The 26563-nt window shown below is 44.9% G+C and overlaps 1 protein-coding gene across 4 annotated transcripts in view; it reads left to right on the forward strand.

The window, feature by feature from the left end:
* LOC126871881 (neprilysin-1-like) overlaps positions 1 to 26563 on the forward strand; it is a 73720-nt gene that overhangs the window by 23493 nt on the left and 23664 nt on the right. For 2 of the 4 annotated variants that reach the window (XM_050631187.1, XM_050631190.1), the window contains 3 exons: positions 2162 to 2269; positions 16780 to 16994; positions 24881 to 24976. In XM_050631187.1, the coding sequence (XP_050487144.1) occupies positions 2162 to 2269; positions 16780 to 16994; positions 24881 to 24976 (419 nt within the window). The remainder of the gene's footprint in view (positions 1 to 2161; positions 2270 to 16779; positions 16995 to 24880; positions 24977 to 26563) is intronic. The other 2 variants (XM_050631189.1, XM_050631188.1) reach the window with 2 other exon arrangements.

Here is a 26563-nt window from a genome sequence, read left to right on the forward strand (position 1 = left end):
CGATTCGAAATGATCGACAAAGCAACGAGGAACGGCGCTTTTCTTTCGCTTAAATTGTTGAGCGCGTCAGGATACTCAGGACGGCGTCGCTCTTGATTGCATTAAATTCTAATTCCTTGTACGACCGCTAAGTCTGGCACAGAGTGTGAGGGTGTAGTGCAAGAACGTAGACGTGATATCGATTTTCAATATACGTTGCCGCGGTCACGAGTCTTCGCATAGATTATTAATCGAAGCTTTCCTCGATTCGCGGTCTTATCCCTCGCGGAATTGACACGTTTCGAAGAAATTGTCAATCGAAAGCTTCTTTGGATCTTCGTCTTATTTCTTGTAGAAATTCAATCATCGTCGAGTTTAACCACTGTAATCTTCAAAGGGATGGAAAAAGCGTATACGAGTCTGTGAAAACGTAATAATCGTCGAATAAACGACTCGTAAATGCGATTCGTAAAAGCAAGGCGAAAGGTCGTCTTTGGCGACACCTCTTTAGATTCACGACGTTATCGTCCGCCAAAGTCCATTGTTCGATCATGGAAAATCTCGCGAGACAGAGAATAAAAGAAGAGGGAAGTGGAAACGGAAAAGATGGATGGAGTTTATAGAAACGCGTTGAAAAATGGCCAAGGATCGCAAGGACGGTAACGATTGGCCGGCGAATATGCGCAATGCAAAGCGTGAAGCAATAAAAGCTCATAAAGTGGAAATAAAGTGGGAACGAAGAGAAGACGTGGAAGTCGAGGACGTCCCGTAGGAGGTCAGCAAAGGCCTCACGGAAGGCCGGATCGGCCACTCGGTTGGCCGTACTATAAATATTTCATGTTAATCGATATACGTGCACACGGAAGTGTGTCATGCACGTTGTCCCATGACTCGACACAATGCTCCACATACGGGCTACGATCGTTGGTCGAACGACCTCGACGAACGGAGGAAGTCGAACGTTTGCCTCGTCGCTCGCCATCGTTCCCGTTTCTTCTTCCTTTTCTTCTCCATTCCACGTTCGTTCGGCTCTCGGTGATTTACTAGTAGTCGGGCTGAAATGCTATCATAAATCGATTTGCAGAAGTATAAAATTGCAAGTATAAAAATCGTTGAATTCGAAGAAAAGGAAAGAATTTCGAATCGACGGTTGATTTTAATTAAAACGATAGTTGGAAAGCTACTGGTATAATACTGAAAATTTATCTCCATAAATGTCAGCTCACCAGATTCCCGAATCCTTTCGGTGCGCGTCTGTCTTCGTTAGAATGCGAACTTACGCTTTTAGCACGAACGTACAGCGACTCTATTTTTCTTTAGTTTTATTAACTGCTCCGACTACTGTAACATCGGCTTTTAAAACGGAACGAATCCTCGTTCGATCTATTTCGGCGGAGACAACCTCCTCAATCGCTTTTAGCGATACCCAAGCGAACCTTTGCCATTTTCGAACTTTGAATGGCCGAGTCGTGGTATATTCGGCCGGAGTGTCGGTCGAGGTTTGCGTCGATCTTTTTATAGAGCAATGAATCCGTGATTTATATTTGCTCGTGCCACGGTGCATCTGCAGCGACGAAAAATATTTCGGTACAAAGAGTTCGCGTGCACTCGGGAAACATTCGGTTCTTCCACGATGCTATATTCCGTTTCTGGACGATTGTCTACCATTTTTATCGTTTCACCCTACTCTGCGTTTGAAACATTTCGAAGAATTTATTCGCGATTTAGTATTTCCTTTAACCCTACAATCTTCTCTACCGATTCTTCCACTTCTTTCTTAACCTTTTCTCAAGTTCGAGGAAAATAGGGAAGAATTTTTGTTCCAATTTTCTCCCCAACTTTTTTTCAAAGTATCGTGTCTTTTCGCTCGGTGAAACAAATACGAGATGAGGTATAAAAATTTGAAGCATTCTACGGGATTACAAAGTTTGTTAACTTTCGAAACAAGAATCGCTATCGATGCGTATAATTTCGTGTTTCAACTCCACGCGTAAAAATATTTTCGGGACGTTAAGATTCTTTTAAGACAAGAACATTCAAGTAGAGTAGCATCGCTAAACGTCTTACATTTCCCAACGAAAATTATATTGAGAATTTACGAAAAGTGCCCCGTAGCGATCGACCGAATTCCAGTCCCGTATTCGACCTATTTAATAATTAACGCGTTTTTAACATTTCTCAGAGCTGCTGGGGAACAGGACGGGCCATATGGTGGGCGTGTTCGAGAAGCTGGGCCAGTTTTACAACGGTTGCTTGGAATTCAAGGAGAAACCGGTGAATTTTACACCCGGTAAGTGGATCCTGAACGCGTCGATCGATACGGTGACGGCAGAGGCGACTTTCCATTTGAAAGAGATACGCGTGACAGACAAATGCAGTGTCGTTACCGGAAATAATGCCGAGGCGTCGTTGCGTCCATGTTAACGACGCCGTTTCCGCGGACGATGCGTCACATTCGCGTCTCTTCGCTCGCGACGTCCTCACGCGATGAGAATGAAACCGGTACGCCGTGTATCCTCGTCGTTGAATCGCATTTACGCGAACGATCGCTCGTCACGCATCTTTCTGGCTTTCCATCTTTCGCCATGTACGTACAACTATCACGTGCTTTCGACAAATCGTCGGTAATTACCTATGCAAATTAAGGTTTTTATAAACGCGACTAAATGGAACCTACACGGACATATTTTTATTTCCAACGTCTTGTACATCTCTGCGTATCATCCGCATTGCGTTCTGTGCAATTTCAAATCGCGGTGCAATTACAGTAATAGGATTTATTTATTTATTTAGAACGAATTAAACAGGAAACGATGGTTATTTATCGCGAACTAAATACAGTGTGACTAAGATAATTAAATGGTTAATTCACAACATTCGTCACCACGGTTCCAACGCTCTCTTCCACGCGGACCATCCTTCTCGACAACACTCTGACTGCTCAACTCACACTGACTGTTAATTCGTTTTTCTCCCTTAAGCATTCCTTTGTCTTTTCTCACAGCCCTACCACGTACGCGTTCCGCAATTGTCCATGGCCTTGATCACATAGGTCTCTTTCCCGCGTGACTATTCGACCGAAGGGCCGACGACACATTGATGGGCCTGTCGGCACTTGGGCTTTCTCGCAACATTATTTACGGTTCAGCCGATATTTCTTAGGCCATTTGTCCACGATACTACAGTAGCAAATATAAGATATCGTGAGTCGCGAGCTAGCCCGCGTCGCAAGATCTTATTAAATCTCAGAGAAAGAACGGGGGAAGACGCCATAAATTTTAGCGCAAAGGTGCACGTGTTGCGTTTCGTGCCGCATCGTACGCGACACGTAGTGTGGCAACGTAGCCATGATATATCTGTCGCGACGTTCATTCATATATTCAATCGCCGACACAGATGTTCCATTCTTTGGCCTCTTTTCCTCGCGCTTCTATTTCCTCTCTCTCTCTCTCTCTCTCTTCGGAGAATCCCCGAAGCCGAGCTTTCACGGCTCCACGCTGATCGATTATTCATACGCACGGGAATCACGAAACTCTCGCGGCCAATAAAACGAGCATTTTCGATCACGGATCGAACTCGAACGACCGGCGCCGATTCTGTAAATATTACGCGTGTACATGCACCGATGTATCGTGCAACGCGTTACGTAATATTTATGAACGGCGTGGTGGGAATATTTTACGCGATTTACGTCACATCGAGGCTTCCTCGCGAAGTAAATGTTTTGTTAACGTTTCTCAGCGATTTGTTTCCCGTTCGCCCGCGCCACGACGATTTTTACCCGTTGGAAATTTCTTTCTCGCCAACGAAACGACACTCGAAACGTTCGTCTTTATCGAGAAGCACGATGATGGCGTGCTACGACGTCGGAAATTATTTGCTCGTACCGCAACGTTCTCGACTTTCCATCGTAAGAAAAGTGCATGTTCAACGATACGTTTGTTGGTTTCGCATCGTAAGAAATATTATTTGTCAGAAATTTGTACGATCGTGAAGGTTTCGCTTTTGCCTGCGGGTTCCTTTTCCACGAAGCGAGCGTAAGCAGTACGAATAAGCAGGGAAATTGGAATCGCAGATGTGGGCGATTGCGATGGCAACTTTCGGTAGACACTTGGATAGCGATCGACGCCGGATATTATTGACTCCTACCGTTTCCTCCTTGCCGACTCTTTTTATGTATAGATATAGAATTAATAGCAACTAGAATCGACGAGTATTAAATTACGTATTTCGTTTTACGAGACGTCGTTTCCGATTCAGCGATGGATGAAGCTCGATAAAACGGTACTACGTACGATATTAACTCCGCCGTGTTGCGTGTTATTGAGTACTTCATCCCACGTCGAACTTCAATAATCAGAGGTTTGTAACGAAATATGAATGCTGTGACACGTTGTCTCCCTTTCACCGTGTTCAGAGTAAAGCAAACCCAATAAAACAGTACATAACTATGCTATTAACTGGACAATGTCAGATATCGTCGACTCGTACTACTGTCCCCCTCCGTCAAACTAAAAGCGCAGATGTCGTAACAAAATACGAATTCATTGGCACGTTGTATCCTCTTCACTGCGTTCGGCATATAAACAAACTGAATGGGACAGTACGACTATGTTATTAATTCAACGAAGTCCGATATCATTGACTCGTATTACTTGATGCAAATTTCGAAAAGCAAAATATCGTGACAAAATATGAATGCACACGTGTACATTACACGTTCGACCGTGTTACAAGTGCAAACGAACTGAATGAAACGGTACGACCATGCCATTACCTTGTCAGCGTCAGATATCATTGACTCGTACTACTCAGTTCTTGGTCAAACCTTGAAAGCGAAACAGTGGCGATAAAATACGAATGCGACGACACGCGTCGTGCCTTTTCCATTGTGCTACGGGTATACGGATACTTGGCAAAAGGATACCTAGAAGCGTGCAGAACGACAAACCGCGTTTGTTAAATTCCATTGAATCGCGTGCGCGTCTTTAAAACTCGCGGCGCCGGAGAGGATCGAGAGACGTCGCGGTTCGCCCGGTTTTTCGTTCACTCGTCGACGACAATGGATTCAGCGAGACACGCGCGACTCTGTCGCTCGAACAATAACGAAGAATTCGTCGGAACGCTTCGTGCGAGAAAGGCTGGTACGGCGAGGGATCGCCGTGAAAGGGAAGAGGGCATTTTCCGATGGCGGTCGCTAATGCTTCCTCGCGTTCTCATCTTTTCTCGTATTATGATGCGGCGGCGAGAAAGATGTTACGCCGCAGAAAGAAAAAATCGTACGGTGGAGGGAGAAACAACTCGGTGACGGAAGACAGAGTTATCGGTGGTAGCGAGTTGTAACGGCGGTGAGAGCAACGAATCACGGAAACGCGATGCGTGGAGAATAAGCGAAGAAGAGCGACGTGCGCGAGACTATTCTAAAGCGAGCCTCGAAGACCATATCTCGTTGACTCTCCAGAATTGACTTTATCCTTTTGCATCGGACAATGAACGATTGTACTATCGATGCAGTTTTACATTCTACCGAAGGAATTAGGAACGATCCGACTGTCATAATTGAATTACTTGGTCATACGTTACAATGGTGAAACAGAAGACCATATCTCGTTGACTCTCTAGAATTGACTTTATCTTTTTTGCATCTGTTGAAGTGGTCACCACTTCTAAGAAAACTCTACATCTGGTCTTTTTAGTTTTCTCAAGCAACGAAGCCATCGACAGCGTATAGACTGGAACGAAGACAGACCATAGACGGTAGACAGGCGAGGATGGCTTCGAGGTTTTCAGTTATAGGGTAACACTGCTAGCGTGTGGATCGGGACCAGCTCAAATTATATTCCTACTTGTACTTACACTTCTGTATTAAAATATATTTCCTACTTTACAATTTATCCACGCGTTCCTCTGTTCATACATCTAATAACCTCAACAGCATCGGACAATGAACGATTGCACTATCGATGCAGTTTTACATTCTACCGAAGGAATTAGGAACGAAGCGACTGTCGTAATTGAATTATTTGGTGATACGTTGCGACGATAAAACAGAATGGCTCTTGAAATCGTATAGAAAATCGTATAATCGTATGATCGTGTAACAAAGATATAAAATAATTCTCGAGACGTATACGTAGGTCGTTGGATATGTAACTTTCGAATTATCACGATGTTACTAAATCGAGTGAAACCAACGAATATCTGGCTGTGATAATTATATCTACTTTGTTAACGATACTGGAATCTAGTAAAACTAAAGGTTCCGGCTACCACATCTTCGAGTGGGCGTTTCCCATGGACCAAGCGGTTGGCTATTATTTACGCTGAAATTTTCGTGCAGTTTCACCAATCTAGCAGATTCCCTCTTTCCCTAAGGAAATTCATTTCTCCGAAGAAAGGGTTAATTGTAAGCACGGAATAGGGTGGAGTTTCGGATAAAATTTATCTCCCGACCAAAGCTCGGGGTCACGAGGATCAATCGAAAACTTTTCGATGATGTAAAAAGTGGGCGATTCGACTCGGAGAAGAGAAGAGAAGAGAAGAGAAGAGAAGAGAAGAGAAGAGGCAGGTTGGTCGTGACTCTCGCGTCACTGCGATACGACCGCACGCTTTAACCCAGAAAGTCAATGTAGGCGGTCTAAGAATAGAAGCAAGGCAATGTCGGGTACGGTGGAGCCGATACCGTACGGCCGACAGTGCGATTAATCAATCAGTATCGGCGCCAAATCGTCGGCCAGCGGCATTAATCAGAGATGAATTCGACGAAGCCTCGTTTCGTCGAAATATCACGGCGATACTCGCTATCGTTGCCGTTGTCGAAGCGATCGCGACAATAGAGTACTTCTTTTTGCTCCACTATGATTCATGGCACTGGTATTTACGAGCTTCAAAGCGAAACATAACGCTAGAACGGTCATCCACGGTACAGAGACGATTCTTTCATACGCTACGGTATCACGATGACGGTAGTTTCTGCGATACACATTTGCACTATTTACGGGCGAAGAGAGGTTCTTGGTTAGAATGGGATAATTGTGACGTGACGCGAGATGCGTACGCAAAGCGACGTGACGAGAACCTGTTGGCTACGCTCTGGGAACCTGTCCCATAGCACCGATTGTTTGCTCGAAAATATACCGGCAGTCGTTGAACGCGATCGATTCGATCGCTAGCGTAGAATATTTGATTAAAACGTGATTGCAGCGACCGCTGTTAAACTCCGACGAAACTGATTTCGCTCGTTTACACTACACTTATTTCGATCAGATTTGTGAAACGATCGCGTTGCAAATCTTCGTGGAACTGTGAGCCACGGTAAATTGACATGACTCTTTTAGGAACCGTACTCGTATCGCTTCGATCGCAGAACGAAGGAAGAAAGAGCGAGGCAGATGAACAGAGGTAGAGAGAATCCTCTTATCGTTTCATAATGCAACGTGGAACGTATGGCCACGTGCTTCCTCCCGGGAATCCCCTAGCGACCTATCATTCAATTCTACCTTAGCTTCTTAAAGTTGGATCGATAGCGGTTATATAATCGATGCCTGATACCCTTCGTGACCGTGTTTGCCTGAAAAACACAGCCCTCCGATCATTTCCGGCTTTCCGCTGGAAATCGATCGTAACTACGATTTCTACAAGGGGGGAATTCGCAGCGTCTCTGTCTGCGAAATCTCGTTACCTATCCATTTGCACTCACGAAAACTCGGATGAAGGACTTTCGCTTCCGTTTGTTCTGCATCCCCTCGTTTCCTTCTGAAAGTCGTTGCTCTCCACTGATTATTTGGGACGACGATCGAAACGGAGCTTGTTTCACTACGGTCTCGCATATCCCATGGAAACGCGCTTCAAGGCCGTTGTCATCACGGTGCACCGCGATAATGCGGACCCTGGAAATTGGTGGAGCCGGTCTAAAGCGGGAAACAAAAAGCCGGCGGTTCGCTTTGTGTAGGAAAAATGTACTCGTTCGCCATCCTCGCCGCGGTGCATCGAGTTCATTCGACGTTAATTGACTGTTAAGCCGGCTGTCGATGAATCGCGTTGCTCTCTCGGCTCGGGAGTTCTTCTGAAACGAGTACGCGTACGATCATCCGTTTCACTGGATTATTTGTGGTTGCCCCTCTAATCGACAAATTGTTCGCGACGTTACAAAATCCTAGTCTTTCGAAATCCTAGATAAAAAGACTGAGAAAAATATGTAGCGGCACATGAGCTAGAGGACAATTCGAATCATGTTGTTGCTTTGCCTCGGAGTATCAACATCGTTAGAATATACGTAATGTAATAATAAACAAACTCCTGACCAATATAACCAGTATAAATAAACGAACGAGATCGTAAGATGACCAGTTTGTCAGCCTCAGGCTTGTGCAATTTTATTAGCGATCAATTAGCGAATCGGTTAGTATCGAGCGTTCTTATCGAACATTCTTTTAACGATCAGAATCGAGCAATCTACGCTTGACTTTCAATTATATTTATAATATTTTCAAATATATTTGACGATATTTCAAAACCAAGTAATCTCGTCATTTAAACAACAACTCAACCAACCATCGCCCGCAAATATAAAACCGTAAGTTATTAGCAGAGTGTGGATGTTCATATCTTCACGAACGTGACTAAAAAAATGAAATGTAAATCTAGTTCGGCTGTTTCAAAGGTATATATCCGTGGATTTTTCTATCTTCTAATTCCTCATAAACGAATAAATACCCTCGCTTCACTCATTGCACGAACGTACTGCGCGTTTCTTATCAGAAAATTGCAAAAATATATCACGGCAGGGACGTGAAGCGCGATATTTCGTTGGAGGCCAGGTACGGCTTTAATTTCTGACCGCGTGTCAACGCGGATTTAATTGAACGCCAGAATTTCAGCTGTGTGCCGGCCGCGGTTCTAGTGCTGCGGCCTGCTCGGTTGTGGTTCGTTTCGAGAGGACCTGGCGTCAGACCACGCGTCGACAGCGATCGCTGACAAAAAATTCTTTACCATAATTGAAACTCGCGCAAAAAAGCCATCGGCAGGAGGAAAAACAGAGAGACGGTGGAGGCGAGGGAAAAAAGGTACAGCGTGATAGAAATGGAACTGATGGCGATCGATTAGCTTGTCGGCGAAACGGTACAGAGGCGATCCCTTTTTTTTCTAGCGACGCCCGCGGCTGGTTTTCGGGGTTGATTCGAGGATTATGCTCCGCGTGCGAGCATTCTCCGAGCGTATGCGGCGTTTGGGGTGGACAGTTTGCCGGCGGTCAGCACGCTGCCTTTTTATCGCCCCGCGATTTGCATTTCAGTGACATCGCGCGTGAAACGGTCGAAACAAATTTTTCCCTTCGCCACGGGCATTTCCAGCCCTTCGACGCCGTGGCTTTTGGTAATTCTGATCGATGGCGCGTCCACCTGACCGCGATTTATGCGCTGGATCGAGTGGAATTTTTTCAAAAGTAAAAAGAAATTCATTCGTTCGGCTGTGCTTATTTATGGTTGGACGCGAGCTCGCAAGAAAAGTGGCTGTCACGAATTAATATAGATACAGTGGATCGTCGTTGATATGAATCTATCGAGGTTTTGAGAGGTACACTGGATTCCTGTTTATTCTGCCTTTGTTTTAACCGATCATATTTTTCTTCGGATGAAAACAAATGACCAGGCGAAGGATGATCGTCACGTTCCATTATCGTTCTTCGACCGTTAAAACGCGTTTTAACGAAGATATTACGAGGTTATTAATATCGAACAAAGAACAGTGGCTAAATTTCTAAAAGCTATCGATTCCTACGAAATACCGCAAGCTTTTTTATTTTCCGTGACCAAATAACTTGCGCTTTGCCAGTTAACATCAATTTCTAGCCGTGGCTGGTAGATTAGATCTCTCGATTCGGCCGTTGCCATTAAATAACTCAACTCCTGTAACGTACAGTCATTCGTTCGACTCGGCCACGGTGCAATCGAGCTTGGTATCGTCGCGAAAATTGCTCGTGTAAATGACTTCTAATCGAGACGATCGAAACGACACCGGCACGAAGCTCGGTAACGTGGCTGACAATCAGCCGGATAATAATGTCAGTGGCGGATTAGCTTGGTCGCAGTTGGCCATGTGCGGACGGGCGCGTAATTAATCGCGGGACAATTAGTGGATATTACGCCTGGTTGGTTGGTGCGTGTGTGCGTGCTGCTCGTTTGCGAGTCCCCGAGAACGGAGAACGTTTCAGGTTGCTCGCTGCTATCGGATGTTGGAAACAACGATGATTAGTCCGTAGTATCGAGCACAACCTTGGACGACTGCCTTTTATACCGCAGCGATTGATAAAAATAGTTGACGGGCTATCGATCACGCGACAGTCGGAAACGACTACTGGAACCAGACTGGTTCGTCGAACGTCTTCCACTACGCTATCGATACTTTTTCCAACATGGAATGATTAGCTCGTGCTCGTTTCGCGGAAATGAATCGTAAATCCAGTGAACATGTTCTTGGAATAACCGTGCGTTTAAAGCGGTTCGGAGCCTCGTCGAGTATATCGCTCGCGGGCCGTCTTAATAATTCTACAGAACCTTGAAAGTTTCCAGAGCATAAAGACGAAGTCGCGTCGGTAACGGCAGCAGTCGTATCTGTCAGCTCGAAGGAATAATAAAATCGAGCGGAATAATAAAGCAATAACTATAATACTTGCGACGAAAACCTTGCTACGAGACTTTCCACACTCTTTAGAGATGGACGAGCGTCAAAATCATCGACCGTTTTAAACGATCAGGTACTGGCGTGCGTTCTCTCGAAACGTGGCTGACGCGCTTAATCGCTCAAGGGGTTGGAAACACCCCCGATGCGTAATTATACGGACGAATGCGCATCTGATGACGTCATTGGCCACGCGATGGGTCCTTGAGGTAGTTTTTCAAGCTCTCAGCCGCGATGCGAAGATGGTGGCAAAGACGGCGGTGGTTTTTGCGCAGCGAAGCCGATCGCGTGCGTACGACGTCGATAACGGCGACACGGTGAACCCCGAGGGAAAAAAGGCGTACACGCATGCTATGGAGCCAAGGGGAACGACGAAGCGAAAACACGAGTTCGCGTGCGTCTTGCCAACGGGGGTCACGATCTGTGACCCACTTTCGTCTCCGCGTCGACCGCGTGCTCGACATTCGATCCTCTTCGAAGGAAGGTCGCGATATTCGCGTTCGCGCGAACTCGCAGTATCGGCAGAGTCGAACGTCTTCCGTGAAGATGTCTTTCACATCCTTTGCCGACATTATTTTAGGAGGCGGTCGTACGGATCCTCTGCTCTTTTCTATACGATTATAGCCAGGCGCGTACTATCGCCAACGACTTTCGTCAGCCTTCTCTCTGCACTTTGCAATAGGAGCAGCCTCTGCTTTGGACGTTACAATGGCTCTCGGTAACACGATAGCTTTTCCCTTGCTTTCGTCTCTCCACGGATTTCATTCTCAAGTGCTCGCAACAAGCTTTGATACTCTGCGAACTTTCGCCGGAGTTTCGAACGTTCGAGTAGAGAAATTTCCTTATTTGGAGAATTTGTAATCGTAGCGGACTTGCAGGGAACAAGTTCCATCGTAGAAACGTTCGGCGTTCGTTCGATGTTGATTTAACTGTGGCCTCATTATAGCAATTGCTGCTAATAGGCTGCCATTAGTTCGAACTTGGGTCTTTCGCGGTCGCAGTCAAGGTTCTTGCTCGCGTTAATAAAGTTCGCCTGGTGTATTCCATACGTTTCCGATACTTTCGCAATACGCACGCCAAATTCTATCGTACTTTGTATAGGCGGTAACGTCCCCCTTTACGCCGCTGTCGCAGTAGTTGCCATAGCGAGAGCTACAAACTTTGAAAGTAGTACGTCGGCGGTATTGTTTCGAAGGAAACGTTTTCTATTTCAAGATAGACACGGTTATTATTCCCAGCCAGACGATCGAGTGGTTTCCTCTGTTCTGAATACGCGGCACGATGCAGCGCGAAAAATCGATTATTAGCTTGCCACCTGTACCCTGCGTTCCATGCGCACGATAGACGATCCATTACCCAATTAACGAGGGAAGATTAATCTCAGTACGGGCATAGTTAGCGGCAGGATAGCCGCTGGCGAATAAGAAAAGGACGAAAACGAGCGCATCGCGAGTCGAAAGTCGCCAAGGGTGTCAAGGTTGGACAATTTGGCCTCGGGCTACGTCCGCAGGATGATTTACTTGTCCGCCTGGACGAGAAACTATTCGGTGTTGGATGTCGCGAGGAAACTATGCTCCGATTCGAACTTTGTTCTGTTGCATTCGATCCTAGCTATTCTCCCTATCCGTCGAACTTGGCTGAACGAGTCTGCAACTTTTTCACGCGATTTATTTTATTATTTATTCCACCGTGTCGTGTTCCACGCGGTTACGAACTTTTCCTTCTTCGTCCAACTATATTTCGTTTATTTGCTTTATTTACCAGTTTAAACCGAGTATCACGATACAGAATAGAGAATTATATCAAGAGCCAGTTATTCTCGAAGCAGATTGTCTGCAATTGACGGCGCAGCCAGAGAACGGATTCATTCCATACACGAAACTGTATATCCTGGGATCGCTCGCACGATCATTTACCATCTACTTGCACGAGTTGTATAATTTCGCTAATGGTATTCGTTTAATTACGCTCTGGAAATAGAGTTGCAAAATTCAGCTAATGGGACGTCAGTTTCGAAAGCGTCAGCGGACAATCTGAACCTGGACCTGATCCATTGAAACGTACGGTGTATGAAAATATTCAATGCCATCGATGTTCAAGTAAATTATATAAGAAATGTAGTTTGTGGAAAGAGAAAAAGCGTAGGAACATTGGGCGCGAAATACTGGCAGCGTGACAGAGCGAAGAAAAAGCAAGGTACCAAAGTGCTTCTATATATAGACACCATCGAGGTACATTAGAGAGTTAGAGTCGACGAGCAGCTTTTTTTAACCCCCTGCGATGTTAATGCTCGACTCGGAATCGTGTCAAGGACAATCTCGATCAGTCGACACCGCCGTGACTTTTCTCGGCTCATTGGAAACGAGCACGATCCGGTCGTTCCGAGTATTTAGGTTTCAGCGCCTCTTGATCGACGAGAGAAAGATGGACGAATGAAAAGGACGTAATTTCATCCGCGACGGTGGATCGAGCGGTTTGGCACAAGTTTCTACGAAATATTTCATCGACAGGAGACAACACGGGTGCAATGTTTCGCGTACGTTCGTATAGCAACCGGACGAGAGTGTTCGTCAAAGTCGCTCTTGACGCGGAAGAGCACACTTTTCACTGAAAGCGGCAAGATCGCGTCTCCCCGTCGCCGGAGAACTGAATGGAAAGGTTGAGAAGCGCAAAGCTCGAAGCTAGACGCGCGCCTCTGTGTACGTGTGCGATCCTTTTTCGCGCTTTCCTCGTTTCCAGCTGCACGATCGATTTCGCGCCTCTTCCTCTTTATGGGAACGAGCTTTAATAGATCGCGTTACTCTTCACCATAACGGAAATGTTCCCATTTAATTTCTGTTTAGTTGTTTGTTCACGCCTGTTTACCTTCTGTTTAGTAACGTCGATTACTTTGGAATAATTAAGAGAATAGTAGTTAAGCAAGGGAGAGAAGAAACTAAATAATAATAATAAGCACTGGAAATACATTATCTTTCGTAGATTGATCGAACGATATCAAAACCCAATGAATATTCCTGCGCTATAATGTTGCAGAATTAAGAATAGTTTTCAAGCTTCATACAAAGTCTCAGGAGTACCGATGCTTCCACTATGACCTGCTTTCAACCTTTGTTTTCAATAATTCAAACTTTCTCGCTGTTTGTAATACGCGGACGGCGACTTCTGTACGTGGAAAGACAGAGAGAAACGGCTTTTCATCGTCGACGTTGACGAAGTACGAGAAAATTAATTTAGAAATTCGTAGGTTGTTCGTAGGTTCTAATGTCGCCACTTTTTCCCTCCCTCGTGCGAGTCCCTTTAACGAGTTAATTTCCAGCTGCGCAACGTCGCCAGTTGGTCTCACTGGGTTCTGTTGTAATTAGAGGCATCTTAACGAGACATCGTGGCACGTATACTCGGCTTGGTTGTCGCGAGGCAGCCGAATCGAAAACGCGGCAGCCACGGAACGCCGAGTCCGCCGCACGATGGAAACAATCCGGAAGTTCCATTTCCGCAACCCACAGTCTTCCCCGATTTCCTCGGCATGGGAATTCAATCGAGATACGGCCAGCTATGGCTTGGAAATTATCCATGCCCGACCGGCTTAATTCACGCCGACGATCCTTCAGTCGTCCATCCGCAATGGCGCCAGCCACCCTCGGAATTCGTCGCGTCACAATTAAATGCAAACCGATCGAGCAAAGATCCATTTTCATCCAAAGGAATTAGGGAAATGAGTTTGGTATCTGTTCAAGGATTTTACGTGGGTGAAGAAAAGATACTAAATAGAGCGATGCTTGATACAAAGTTGAAATTGGATACAGCGTACCGTGTTGGAATGGTTTGTAGCGATGCTTGTTTGGCACGAGAGAATCGGAAAGGGTACGTTGTATTCAAAGCTGAACAGTTGTGAATAGCAACAGCCTGGAGCAGATACTTGTACGAATGCATAACAGACGTTATACTTGTCCCTAGTATCCTTTCGATTTACAGTACTATCCATGATTATTTCAACGATAGGGAACATGCTGCTAATATCGTCGATCCGTAATATTTTGGAAAAAAGTCTGGGCAGAAATCGGCAGCAAATTGGAGTCGTAATTAGATATGCAAAGAGGAAGAAACAAAGCGTCTTTCGTTTGAGACTAATTCGATATGAAAATGTCTCTTGCTCCTTACTGGAGAACGATTTGAAATTTGCCAGGTTACGATATTAGGTTACGATACTCCTTTTATTGGAAGCGTATTTCGTTTCTATTACATTTTATTTCTGTTACATTCTATTCCTAAGAGACCTTATTTATATTTCTCGGTTGCATTTACATAACCAAGATTCTGTTTCTTGTTATCTAAATACGGTTACATTCAACGTTAAACTCATTCTCAAAGGGTTGGCATTCCGGATAGCCACAATTCCATAGGTTTCAGAATGTAAAAAATCAAAGTAGCAAAGTAAGAAACGCTCGGAAGATTAAAAGTTGCGTAACAACGGAACGTGTTGAGTTATTTCGTAGCAGAGAGAAGTATGAATGACTAGAAGAGATTGGAGGGCGTATCGGGGTGTAAAATAAAGGGAGGAATTTCGGGCGTCGATCGAAAGCAATCTGGCCGGCGTGTGCAGCTTGCGTCATGCAAAGATATAGATGTAACCGAATGGTCGGGGGCTTGGGGACAGAGAGGGGCTGTGGCTGGAGGACGCGGTGCTTGATGTCGATTTCGTATATGTAAGAGGGGTGCGCGCGCGATTGTTCGGTGCGATTGAAATCACGCGAAGCTTTACTTAACGGAGAACTTGCAGATTTCGAGAGCTCGGATATATTCACCGAGCCCCGGGTTCGCCCCTTGATGGCGCTTCGGTTGGTTCCTCCAGGAAGACAGACGGGGTGAGTTTGTGACCGAAATTCTTCGCCGGCCATTCGGCCGTATAACAATTTCCCTATGTGAAACGTCGAGATAATAATAATAATAATAATAAAAATGAAAAGAAAAGAAGAATGAGAACAGGGACGAATCCTTGGCAAAAGGCGGAGCTAAGAGCAGAAGTTTCTCGTTTGTCGTGATGACTTCGGACGAATAGAATCGGTCTCGTGCAACGTATGTCTTTAAATGGAAATCAATTTTCATCGAAGCCTAAGTTTACGGTGTTAAACTGCAGGACGAGAAATACGATTTCGCTAAACACGTTCCTTTCGATTTGCACGCTACGAAATAAATTATATTGCGAATAGCGATCTCGCAGCCAGATTAATCGAGCCAATGATATTATAAGCGGCTGTATTATACCGAGATCGGTATCATTTGCCACACGCGAGCCTAACGCTACTGGCACTTTTTTCATTCCCTTGGAACCCGACTTCCGTTCGGCCGACGTGCGTTAATTCGAGTAGTACGTCGCCATACTGTACGTAACGAGGAATTCAGCGCGACGTTAATCGACCGATAAGAGTCCGCTGGAAGTGGTAACCAAGAACTAATAAAGTGGCAACCAATCTTCAACGATATAATCCACGGCAATTTAGAAACGTTCTCTCTTTTTATAGCACGATTGCAAAGATATCGGGAAATATTGGTTAAAAAGGTGTGCGACGATCGTGGAATACAGCACCGAAGCTCGACAGCTTTTCGATAGCGGCGTATCTGTGAACCGAAGGTCGTCGTTGGTTCTCTCGTGGAGACGCGTTAAACGAAGATCGTTAAACTCGATAAGGGCGTTGTTGATCTTTACCACGGATCCCACGCGCGTGTCAAGTGGCGTGTGCTGGGATTTCATTTATGGTTTATCGTTGCGTTCACGTTGGACCGCGTAACGTTGATAAAGAAGGGATACGAAGGTCGGTGATGAAAAGGCTCTCGTAAAAAGAGGGAGGAAGGACATAGCGATATATCAAGATTCGAACTTGATTCTCCGCTGAATACCCGTGTTCTCATTGTACGTATTCGTCGAATCGACGCATCGATTTTTAAACGAAACCTCCGCTGGAACTCGTGTTTTTTTCGTTGCGTCTATTTTTTCCTTCCTATTTTCTCCTCCTTTCTCTGTTCGTTTTGTTACGGAGACGCCGAGTTCCCACGACGAATTCCACTCTACGACACGCTGCAGCTTCGCGAACCTCGTTAAAACTTGTTTACTATCGCTTGTTTCAGTTTACGAGCTTTTACGCGAACTCGGCGGCTATCTACCCCCGAAGAGCATCGCACCAGCCGACATTACACCCCTAGTTTCGAGGCTATTGAGGGTGAACGGCGCCCCCCTGTTCGACTTCTTTGTCGATGTGGATCTTTACGATCGATCTAGGTCGTCCGTCTTCTTGGACCTGCCTACGAAACATCAAGAAGACGCGTTCTTCGCAGAGAACCCGGTGAGTGTTGCAGTTCATGGTGTTGTTAGAATTTATAGCGTGTACTGCGATGTAGCTGTTTAATTCTTAGTAGCAGATGTAGATAACTCGTTGTTTCTTGCAAAGATCGTAGATAAGACTTAATTGTGAATTCTAGTGCATGGGAGCTTTCCTCTGGCGACATTACGCGATAAATTGGAATGTTGGTAAATTTCAACGCATTCCCGTAAAATCTGCTCGGCGATTAATATCGGCTAATTAATTTATTAACCAAAGGAACCGATTTATTAACCGATTCAAAAGTTGTCGAGATCGTAGTTACGCACGATACTCGCTGCGTTATCTACGAGCTCCATCCAACTTATTTTTCTACATCTCGCTCGCATAACAAGCTTCGTTATTTCTACACGGTTCTCGCCGCCATTAAGCCAACCAGGATTCTCATCCTGCATTTTCTCAGCTGCGCAACAACATTTTCCCTGCGTAATCTGCCTAATCTCGCAGCGTCCATCGATTTCGCAGGAAATTAACGAGCGGGATCGCCGCGTTTGCTTGCGCTATCGAGACTCCAGGGACGAATACTTCTCGGTCGGGCTAATTGATTGCGCGATTAAGCGGAGGAGCGTCGGTTAATTCCTCAAGCAAATGTGTGGCGAGTTGCGGCGCGAGCATAAATCCTCTTCAAGGTTTCGGAAAATGCGATTGTTTGTGCCCGAGATCGGCTGCCACACTTTTATTATTTTAGTCGACATGCTCGCGACGGTTTAGGTGAAAAATACAGGAGAAACGTCTTCGTTATACGGTGGAACCGTTTAATACCAGGCTTATCGCCTATTTGACAGCATAAGCCTGTGCATATGGCGCTTGGCTTTGAAAATCGATCGATGGCTGGATCCAAGCTCTCGCGTTGTTTCTTCTCGAATGAGCGCGCGAAAGCTGTGACCAAATAGTGTTCTTTAATCGTCTATAAATTAATTATCGAAACATGAGCTCGTTAACATGGTGCACTCGCGGCACCTGCGGTTGCAACTTCCAGTATGTATTTTTTACATCGAACGTGGAACTGGCTACACGTTCGTTAACGGCAACGTACTTTCCTGACGATGTGATGGCAGATAGTCGGCCGTTATTTAACCTTATCATAATGTATGACGGCTCAGTGAAAGCTTTGGCATACGCGGCAGGTTGCTTGAGCGAGTGTTTGGAAAGTCGATAGCAGGCTACTCAAAGTCGCCGAGCTACGTGCGGACTACGAGTGTGTAAGTTGTCGACGATATGATTGTTGAGAGGATGCGGCAGATAGTTTGCTAATGGCGAGCGATACGGCGTTGCATTGCCGAGCAACAGAGACCTTGTTTTTAAAGGATTTGGCTACGGAGTGCGAAAGACACTGATGCCTCTTGGTAAGCGGACTGTGAGGGATCGCACACGGGCACTTACCTTGGAATCTCAAAAGAGCAATCCATAAAAATTTCTAACACGTGTGTCGGGCAGAGTGAACCGTATGAGTCTATAGAGATTTTATGAAAAAGTCGATCATTGATGATGGCTTTTTCGCAACGGTACAAGCTAGCGAATTGAAAGTAACTGTAGCGTAACTAAAACGAACGATGTACCCAACTAACGATGATTAACTGATTTCCTTTTCATCGTATCACTTCTATATTAAGTCTGCAGATTAAAAGAATTTGCCCACCTTTAAAGCGTCGTACTTCCACTCCCACAATATTAAAAACTATCTACTAAATATTAAGTGTACTCGATATTCTATGCGACAAGGCCAGGGATTACGAATAATTCTGATGAGTTAATTTGTAATTAACGGCGGGAAAAAGTTCCGGTGTACGATGGTGTCTGCGAAAGTTCGCAAAGCTTCTGAAAACGATGGCAGTTCGATACTGCGCTACGTGTATCGAGCCGCGTTCCAAGACGGAGAACGTGCCAGGCATTAATTATTCGGCCGGTTCTTTCAACTGTTTCCCATCGTCATCACGTCTCGCGCGATGATCGTGTTCGGTAAACTGGTAGGTCCCTTCCGGCAACTTCCGTCGAGTGCTACGAAACCAGAATTTATCGGTCGGCGTACTCGTCGAGGATATTCGTGGAAGAAAGGCTGCAGGAAAGACGTTGAAAAAAGATCTCGAGAAAGAAACTCGTTGACCGTAAGTTGTCGTTTTGTCGCGTGGAAAATCTTCCTCCGAGTCTATCCCCTTGAAGACAGACCCGAGTACAGCGAGCTAACGAAAAGCGCGCGAGGTTCGAAGACGAGGCACGAAGAAAGCAGGCGCCGGCCAATTTGACGAGAAAATTTTCGTCAACGGCGGGGGTCTGGCCGGAATCGGATTACCCTATGAATTTCGGATGCTAATTACAAGGCCTGAGGACGAAATTGCAGCGGCGAAGTTCATTGGACCAGAAGAGGGACGACCCTTTTCAGATTAAAGAGAACTGGTTGATCGGCAGCCCGATGTGATTAAATTTCTCGTTAAAGTTTCGCGATACCGATCTCGCTCCTCGCATTGTTTCCTGCAACTTTGACTTATGCCAGAGCTGCAGATTCCCCCGCTTAATTGTTGCAAAGAATCTTTTAGAAAACAAGTGGTTGCTTTTTGTAAAAGATGAAGTGTAAGTATGAGTGGCACGGATGGAGAGAATATTGCGGGAAACGGTGTCCGTGCACGAGGAGTCGCAGGCTCGAGACGCTTCGAGTGCGTCTCTCGATGCTCCTTCGCTGAGTCGAGGGTTTTCGAGTAGTTTTCAGCTGTTCACCGTCTTAAACAAGATCGTGATGTTCGATCGACGAGTCTTTCTTACTCGTTCTCTCTCGAAAACCCTCTGTCTGTCGATTCTCTATTTTTCTGGGAAATAGAGAAAAGCCTAAAAGCAGCAGACCATAAGCGCAGATTCCTCGTTTTGTCGCTCGTAGGAAAGAAGGTTCTCTCGTCGAATTTCCGTTCTGGTTAACGCTCTTTCAAAGAACGTCATATCCATTCTTAGTCGGACAAAACGCGCGCACAGGGAATTAATTACGGAATGATAAATTAAAGCACGGTGGCGTATTAACCGCCAGATAATTTCCGCGGCTGACAGGACTTTTTTAATAAAAGCCTAGGGAGACGTTGAAAAAGGGGCGTTCGGACATTCGCTGGAAGCTTGGCACGCTGCATAAAACGGTGCATCGGGGCGCAGCTCCCGCTGGATGTTCCCATCTCAACGCGTCGACTCTTTTGTCTGACGAACCTCCTTGTGATTGTGATAAGAGCTTAAGGCTGAGAGGATTTTAATACTTAACCTCGACGTGAAAGGGCACCAGCCCTGATGACACTTTAACTTGTCTGTTAGTAGACCGGTTGCAGAGAAAATGGCTGACGGACACACCGACGAAAAGAATCAACGCAGGACTCTGGTATTCTTTTCTTTCTCGCGCTCTCGTTGGTGCGAGTTTGTGGTATCGAGTTCGGTTTCACCGGTATCTTGTTTCGTCCAATTCTGTCGTACACTGGTTCGCGAAAGTATCTGAACATTTACCATAAACAATTTTTATATACACACGCGTAGATTACGTGCTTATGCACGTGCTGCATACTGTGACGTGTGCATTATGTTGGTCCAATTCGAAAGCCACGTGAAAACGTATATGAAAACTGCAAGATCGACTTGTAATTAACTTCTCACGATGATAAAGTTTGTCCCATCTATGCGAGTCCTTGTTACGCTTACACCTGTATCGCTAAGATCATCCTTGTCGTATGAATGCAGGCAGCAAACACGTGTTCGATAATGTTGGAGCCACGAATTCAATATCGGCGTCATTTCGGTCGCTAAGGAGACAGCAGCACGCTGAATTTCAATCAAACGCTACTGCTCGTGACGAGCTCGTTGTGGATGAATAATGGCTCGATTCCTGATCGACGTGGTAAATGTAGCATATTTGCGGATCGATGCTCGATCGATGCATTCCTTCTATCTTTTAGGAGATCGCTCGAAATACCTTGGAATAGCTCTCCTCCGAAGGAAGTAGAAAAATCCTCGTTGAATTAAACGTTAAACAAAACTTTCAAATAAAACCAATTTCTATCGTATAAGACGAACCTTTCCATATTTTGTTCAAACTTGAGATATCTTTGAATGTTAGAAAGGTAGAATTCCACGTCGAAGACTACCGAGAGAACGTAACAGTGTTAGGATCGAGCTCGAACGTAGGTTCAGAAATTTCCAACAGATTATCTGTAATTCTGTCAATGTCTCGCGAACGAAGCGAGCGCGATACGAGAGGCGATAAGCTGTGGCTGGAAAAATAACATAAATCGCGGAGCAAAGAGAGCAATGGGTGGGGAAACTCGGCCAGAACCGGGAAGCCGGAAGGCTGGAAACGAAGAGGAAGTCGGCCGGGGTTCGTGCAGCTCCGTTAGCTGGATGCCAGATACGCGGACTACGCTAGACGCGGCTGCTAGGGCAGACAGAAGAGTAGGACAGACTGGAGCCAGGAACTTCAACCGGCGAGGTGTACTTCGAAATAGTCGGAGCTGGTTGGCCGACCGCCAAAGTCCTCGGCTCACATCGAACAACTATCTTCCTAATTTTCCATCTTCCCCGCACAGCTTGACCTTCCGATCCGGCGCCTTCTACATCACCACCCGTGATTTCTTCTCTCTCCATATTATTTGCTTATCATCGCGAGTTTCAAAATCGTCCAACGTTTGAAAATTCACGAAAAGATCGCTTGGATGGTCGATTGGCAATTGCAGATTACTCGTCAACGTATCGTTTTGTCCGTACTTTATTTCGTAAGAAAAGTTTCCTGCGCAAGATACTAAGCAGCGAAGATGTCTAAACGCTCGTAGAAGTCTTTTGTGAATACATTACGCGTGTCACACGAGACATTTTTCAATCCTATTAGCATGGTTATGAACGTCGACTGAAATTACTGAAATTTCTATATGCATTTTCGGAGTGCTTTCTGATCTTACCAATCTAATCGCGACAGTCGTATCTCGTTACGATGATACTGAAACTGCAAAGTGTTTTGTACGTACAACACGTACAATACGTGGATAAAGGCAAAAGTGCAAATATTTTCGCGAACCATTGTAACTCGAACATCCGTAAAAATATGCTTTTTCCCATTTCGTTTGACCATTTTTGATGCTGTTCGTTGATTCTGTTTGGTCGAAGTCGCGGGAATTAACGAGTACTTGCAGGAGGCGCATAAAAGGTAAATTATAAAACGACAGATCGGGGAACAGTTGTTTCGCTGTTTCTAATCGTTTTTTAATACGCCAATAACCGGATAAAGGTTATGCGTGTAGAGGGAAATTGCATGCGCGATTAATTGCTTTAAACAAACAAACGATACAGCGCGTGTATCAGGAAGCGAGGAGAATTTTAATCGCGCGACTGTTCCTGTTTCGATTGTAGCCATTTCAGAGGGCAAATTACATCGATGTGCCGCGTCGCGTTTCGTGCGGACGTTCCATTTCGTAACGAGCAAGAGTATCGTTTCATTATGCTAACGAAATATCGATTATGATAATGCACGGAGTCTGATTCGACTGTGTAGAATTACTGTTACGACGAGCATGATACGCGACTGGCCTTGTCGCAGTCGCTGTTAACGTGTTTGCCCTAAACATTTTCATATCCAGATTACGCGATCGGTAAGTGAAACCGGCTCTAAGCGAAAAATCTTAAGAATCGTAACAAATTCAATTTTTGGAACCGTGACTATCTCGTTTGTATTATACTGCGAGTTAAAGTTATTTCAGCCGAGTTAATCAGTTTACCTGGCATCTAATTGAAGAAATTCGCTTATCAATCATTTTTAAACGAGCTACGTCCGAAAATTGAATATCCAGGCTTACAATTAGAAACGTTACTTTTTGCTCGTTTTATTTATTTACGTTCTAAAGCGCTCTGCCGCGTGCAAAATCATGTATTATCCATAAAGATGGTACCTGTGAACGATCTATCGTGTTCCTAGCGGTGCCATTAAAACACCTCGTTAGTAACTATTTCCTGCACTGTCACTGATTTACCGGCTCGATCTCCATGATTAATGGAACGTTCGTGTTGCGGTCGACGTATTTCATCCGCGTTACGAATCATTAACAAAATCGATTAATTGATACCGCGATTATATCGTTCGAGCCTCGTTGTTTTACGCTTCTTATCCGATCCAGAGAGACAAACTTCTTTGTCTCGTCCCTTTAACAATTTGACTGCCACGTTGCTCCTGTGATACCACGTTGGTCATTGGTGACCGGAGCGCTTCAACTTCTTACAATTGTAAAAATTGAATGAAAATTGACAGTTAGGGCATTCTGAATATAACCGATAAATAGAAGATACTTTGAAATAAAAAGTGCCCCATTGGACAATTAAATTTTTATTAGAACATCAATAAAAAAAAAAATGAGAACAAATATCGCATCTAACGGTGCACTGTGTTAAAACACTTTAAAAATAAATGTGGCACATCAATACAATCTGGACAATAGGTGGTCACCTTTTTTGAGTCCGATTCTTAGCAATTTTTGATCCTAACTATTTAACATTTTTTTTTATAGCACTCTCTGCAAAATTTTCGTACCAGGTACGCTTGCCCTTCTTTCTTCTGCATTTCGTGTCGCACAGTTAGAAGTGTGCACATACCTTACTATTGTACCAGGTTGTCCCAAAAGTTTCTTTCTGTTTATACGGAATTAGTGGGTGCACAACATGGTTTGTTTTGCATTATTTTATTGAATCATGTACGATCCATTTTGGAATAATAAAACAAAGTGGGTCATGTACATTTCAATAAAATAATATAAAAGACAAAATGCCGTGCATCTATCATTTCCTCATAAAACGAAAGCAACTTTTCGGTCAACCTAGTATATAGAATGAGCAAATACTGTTTACTAATATCTTCTACACGTTCCAACAATATATTCTGGACGTTTTGCTTACGACGAAATAACGAATGCGCATGGTTTGTTGAAATAAACGAAGTCTCGTTATAATATGTCGCTATCAACTATTACCAAGGCGCCACAGTGGCCACCGGTAAGATAAACGGTCCATTGGGGAAGAACGTTGTCTTACATCATCAGTTTATTATTATTTTGCCATTATATGCTTTGAATAATAAAAATACTCCCGTGGTGTCCTGAGCGAAACATGTGGCAGTCAAAGCGTTTAATACACGTTGGCGTGCATACGTCGCTGTCGATAATTGCTTTCACACGAATCCTCTGTTTCGAAGATATTGCGAATCAGCGAACTAAATAAAAGATAAATAAAGAAACGAACGAATCGATAAACTTGAGACAGGAATTAAGAAAGAGTTGTCAAAGCATTCTGCTGTCGGATGTTTGCGCAATTTCAACCAATAAAAACGTCCGCGTCTCTCTGTTAAACTGTGAAGTGCACGATAAAAGGGTGAAATTAGCTGAGCTAATTTTTGCCGGGCAATTAAGCGCTGCCGCCGTGGCGTTGAAACGGCAACGACGCGTAACCCCGCGCAATGCGAAATCCGTTCCATTTTAAGAGGTTCGAGTTTAAAGCGTTTAGTGTTTCTCACCGCGTGTAAATAGTGAAGAGAAAAGCGATACGAGAAAAACAACTGCCGAGGCTTCATTCCCACCGATTCGTTGAGCATTTACGCCTTTTAGCGCGACTCTGCGTGAATTTTCCAGCGTCGATTCCGCTGCAACGTATTCCTAGCACGAAGTCGAACGTCGGATCGTTTAAACGAAAGGAAATATTTGTTCTGGAAACAAATTGGCCAGGAATATCGCGATTAATTTAACGCGTCACGTTTACGTTTCCTACCGTTATGGACTCGATGTATCATGGAAGATAGTTTTAGTAACCACTAGCGTAGATAATCGACGATTAGCTGAATCTACTGTGTCGTGTCACAGGAAGAACGATTACGATGGGCCAAGGCGTACTCGATGATGGAGAAGCAGCGAAAGAGGGCGGTCCACGAGGAAAGCCGAGCTTACACCATGATCAAGGTACGTGAGTAATTGTATCCTGACAGCCGAGCAAATTTCCTTCGCTACGCCAATCTTTACACGCGAACCTGCGGAACATATGATTTTTCGTCAAATAAAATACCGATGCGTTTCAGTCGACGGCATGGAAAAAATATTTCCTCGAAACTCGACAGCAAAATGATGGAACAGGGTCTCCCTGTGTACGAAAGGACAGGTTTTTTTTTCAAAATGTGCGCGAGAATTTTGCTCGCGTTTACGTTCGTATTTCGGTAGCCGTGCCACGCAACGTGGTAGCAATATATCACGCTATCAGTTTTGGCCGGACGATCGTGACGTGTTGTCTGCGTGCTCTACGACTTTCCCGAATTACTCGATAACAAGTTTGGCCACGGCACGACCGTCGTAAATCCTCGTTGCTAATAAACGAAATCTCTGCCATTTTTCCTCGCGTTGTTCGTCTTTTTAATTCGATCCGCTTTTATATCTCGGTCGACGAAGCATCGACCTTCCAACATTTTAACGGAAATGTGGCCGGTTAGTTGCTCTCGGTCATTCGTTTTCCATCGTCTAAATTTACTCGCGATGGCGATTCGATCGCGGGGAGAGTAGAACGCAGCGAAACGTTACTAAACAAACGTTACGAATAAACGAGCTCGTGTACGATTCGAGCGTATGCTGCGTTGTTGTTTCGATTTCCTTTATCGTGGGCTGCCAGTGAGCATATAGAGGCGGATAATTGCACCCCCTTCCCTTCTGAAATTGGGACGCAGCCGATCAATACGAATTAAACTCGCGCCAATGCGATCGAAATTATTATTAATTTCGTGCTACCCGGATTCCAGCTCTCGTCTTCGAGAACCATGGCCAGGCACTTGGAACCCCTCTCGAATATCAATTAATATGTTGGGAACTGGTTCTAGTTTGCTCGGGGGTAGGAGTAGAGCAATCGAGCGTTTCGCTACGATGACTGATCGACCGGTCTTGCGGTTTCTCTGCTTCGATGTAATGGATGAGTACAAATTATGGTTGCATTCGGAAGACTGACGTATTGGTCGAGTTTCCTGAAACGTATTTAGTTCAACGAAACCGTTGTTCCGTTGTTCTACCTATCGATGCTTCTCGTATTACGAAAAAATTAATCGAATCGTCCCATTTGCTAAGGGTTGGCATATAATACGCGTCGATTTATATTCGTTGGTAACTTGAACGATGAATCTCAAGCGACACTTTTGCGTGTCGATCTGTTGCGTGTTTGTTGCAGAAATGATTAAAAAATTGTCGGTACTACTATGCTGTACGATATAGCAATAAGATTAGGAAATGTAAAAAGGAAAAGAAGACGAGCCAACATTCGTGGCAATACGCAGCTCGTCTTACACGTAACCTTGCAACCTCCTCAAGATCGACGCTCAACGGAGTTTACAAAACCTGACCGAGGATGCAGATTTTTCTCATTTTCCGTGGAATGTAAATGCGTGGCGAAGAAGCCTGCGACTCGAGACGTCAGGTACACGTGACCCACTTGTCAGTGCTGTCGAAATCTCAATCTCGATATTAACCGCTGATCGCCGTGCCGATCCGATCCAGAAGTATTCGCGGTATGGT

The sequence above is a fragment of the Bombus huntii genome, chromosome 12 (assembly GCF_024542735.1).
Source record: "Bombus huntii isolate Logan2020A chromosome 12, iyBomHunt1.1, whole genome shotgun sequence".
Lineage (NCBI taxonomy): Eukaryota > Metazoa > Arthropoda > Insecta > Hymenoptera > Apidae > Bombus > Bombus huntii.